Source organism: Lepisma saccharinum, chromosome 27 (assembly GCF_977018435.1).
Source record: "Lepisma saccharinum chromosome 27, izLepSacc3.1, whole genome shotgun sequence".
Taxonomy (NCBI): Eukaryota; Metazoa; Arthropoda; class Insecta; order Zygentoma; family Lepismatidae; genus Lepisma; species Lepisma saccharinum.
The window spans coordinates 50,005,988-50,008,499 of NC_139255.1; the positions used below are offsets into that span (position 1 = coordinate 50,005,988).

At 45.8% G+C, this 2,512-nt stretch overlaps 1 protein-coding gene across 1 annotated transcript; it reads left to right on the forward strand.

Annotated features, from left to right (window-relative positions):
• The first annotated feature begins 2,003 nt into the window (after positions 1 to 2,003).
• Positions 2,004 to 2,312, forward strand: LOC145980242 (protein GVQW3-like). The gene has a single exon (XM_083113255.1). It carries the CDS (start codon positions 2,004 to 2,006, stop codon positions 2,310 to 2,312), a length of 309 nt encoding a protein of 102 aa, XP_082969381.1.
• Positions 2,313 to 2,512: the final 200 nt, after the last annotated feature.

Consider the following 2,512-nt stretch of genomic DNA (forward strand, 5'->3'; position numbering starts at 1 on the left):
TCAAATGACCAGACGGCACATAGAGAGGTTCCAAAATGACCAGACGGCGCATAGACAGGTAGCAAAATCTATGTCTGTCACAAACATTGTAGGAATCAAAAGACCAGACGACACATAGACAGGTTGCAAAATGACCAGACGGCACATAGACAGGTAGCAAAACCTGTCTCTCACAAACATTGTAGGAATCAAATGACCAGACGGCACATAGACAGGTTGCAAAATGACCAGACGGCACATAGACAGGTAGCAAAACCTATGTCTCTCACAAACATTGTAGGAATCAAAAGATCAGACGGCACATAGACAGGTTGCAAAATGACCAGACGGCACATAGCAAAATCTATGTCTCTCACAAACATTTTGGGTCAGATGACCAGAGTGGAGAGATAGAGAGGCAGATAAATGTATTATTTTCTCTAAAGCGGGAATGTCAGCAAGCCTCCCGCATGAAGTTCGTAGTGATAATAGTAGGACCTAGAATAACTGGCACTGAAAGGTACCCAGGACATGCAAGGCTTATTTCTGCCGGAAAGCCACAAAAGCGCAGCTCAAGTTGGACTAAAAAAAGACAACCACGTTTTGATAGCCCCATCTTCAGGCAGGGACAAAAATAATAAGACCATTGTTCCAGAAGTCAGGAAATAATGAAGATTCCGTTGTCTGCAGGGGCTCATCAACGATCCCGAATGGTTCCTAGGTGGGGAAGGAGTCTAGGTTCGTGGCGCCCTTTGTCTCCATGTTCTGAGAGACAGACAGGGCATTCAGCGAGGATGACAATGAGGTCCGCTGGAAATGTCGTAAAGAGACGGTGCTAAAAAAATAAAAAAAATCTCTGCACATAAGCGATACCTGCAGCTGTCCGACAGCCATTATGTCCGTGTCCAGTCTGATGCTGGGCGCACACCTTACATGGAGATACGTCTGGTTGCCATGGTAACGGAAGAGGCTGGGATCCTCTCGCCCTCCCCACGTCGTCGATCCGCAAAGAACAAAACAATCAATAGGTCTCTTACAAGTGCTCGTTTGCTCTCTGTGCGTTCGGGAGATAGGATTTAACTTTTGTGTTTCTTTCCGAGACAGATGGACGTGTTCCCGTTTCGATACAAGGGTTCACTCGCTCCTTAAAAAAAATTCTGATCCTCGGGAACAAAACGTCAGAAGCCTCTTTTGTTCCCTTGCCGACGAATTTACTTTTATTCCGCTCTTTCAGGGGGCGGACCTTTATGTAGCTTCCTTGTTTTATTCCCCGCCGATTCTCAGGGTATTACCGAATTCGTATCGATTTCAGCGGTCTCTTGGGGGGAGGGGGGACCGTCGCTTTGACTCTAAAGATTTGAAACTGGTACAAACGGTTGAAAGGTTTTCAATAATGCAAGGTTGCTTTTAGTTTTACGTATGTTCGCTTTGTTGTCTTCATTTTATGTAACGCACGCCCTGATCGAACGGGCAGTCACAAGAAAGTGAGCCAATCTGAAGGATATATTTACTTTTCTGTCCAAAATGAAAGCTACGGCAGTAAAAGGAGTGAATGGCGAATGTATAGGAAAAACTGAGAAAATGTAAAACGCTTTACGAAAACCTAGGCATGCCTCTAAACAGTATGTGTAAGACATTTCGTACAAAAGGCACTGTGTGAATTAAGCTATGTCCACTCAGCGGCGTACTTGTAACTTCATTTTGGGAGCTAAGATTTTCAGAGTATCTAAATGTACGTGGCCTGTCTAAAAAGTATCCGACCTTTTCTTTTCCCGCGGAAAATATCTATGGAAAGTTGGCTACACTCTGCACAGAGGTGCAGGGAACCTTCATGCATGTACCTGCATGTTGGTGGGCGTGTCAGACCTGTAAGTCGAGGAGGGGGAGCTGGAGAGTGAGCTGGTGTTTCTATGTAATGTCGCATATCATTGTTTGCTAGGATGACTGATGGAGCATAGATACGGCATCAAGTTTTGCCAGAAGCGAAAACCGAAACAATTCGCAAGGCGTTCGGCGATGATGCCATGGAAGTTATCCAAATAAAGGACTCGTACAACTGCTTCAAAAATAGTCGCACATCGGCGGAGAGTGATCAACGTTTTGGAAGGCCACCAACAAACCAGAATGCAGAAAACGTTGACAAAGTGAGGTCCTTGATAATGGAAAATTGTCGTTTGACAGTCATGGCAATTGCTGTTGACCTTGGTATTAGCAAAGATTCTGTGCATTCAATTTTACGGGAGGATTTAGGCATGCACGAGGTAGCAGCAAAATTTGTGCCCAAGCTGCTCTCGCAAGAACTTCGACGTGACGTCGCACAAGGCATGCTGTAGAAGGTCAGCAGGGATGCAGAGCTTCTCAAACACCATGATAACTGGAGATGATAATGATGGACATGGCTCTGGTCGTTCCCGAAGCTAAAATCTCCACTGAAAGGCCGCCGCCGTTTTGACGGCCGAGTGGACATTATGCACAACGCGAGGCGGTGTTGAGAGACATTCCAAAAGAGGCATTCCGGGAGTGCTTCCAGCAA

Coding starts and splice junctions, on each gene's coding strand:
- LOC145980242 (XM_083113255.1), top strand. CDS start 2,004: ATGGAAGTTATCCAAATAAAGGACTCGTACAACTGCTTCAAAAATAGT.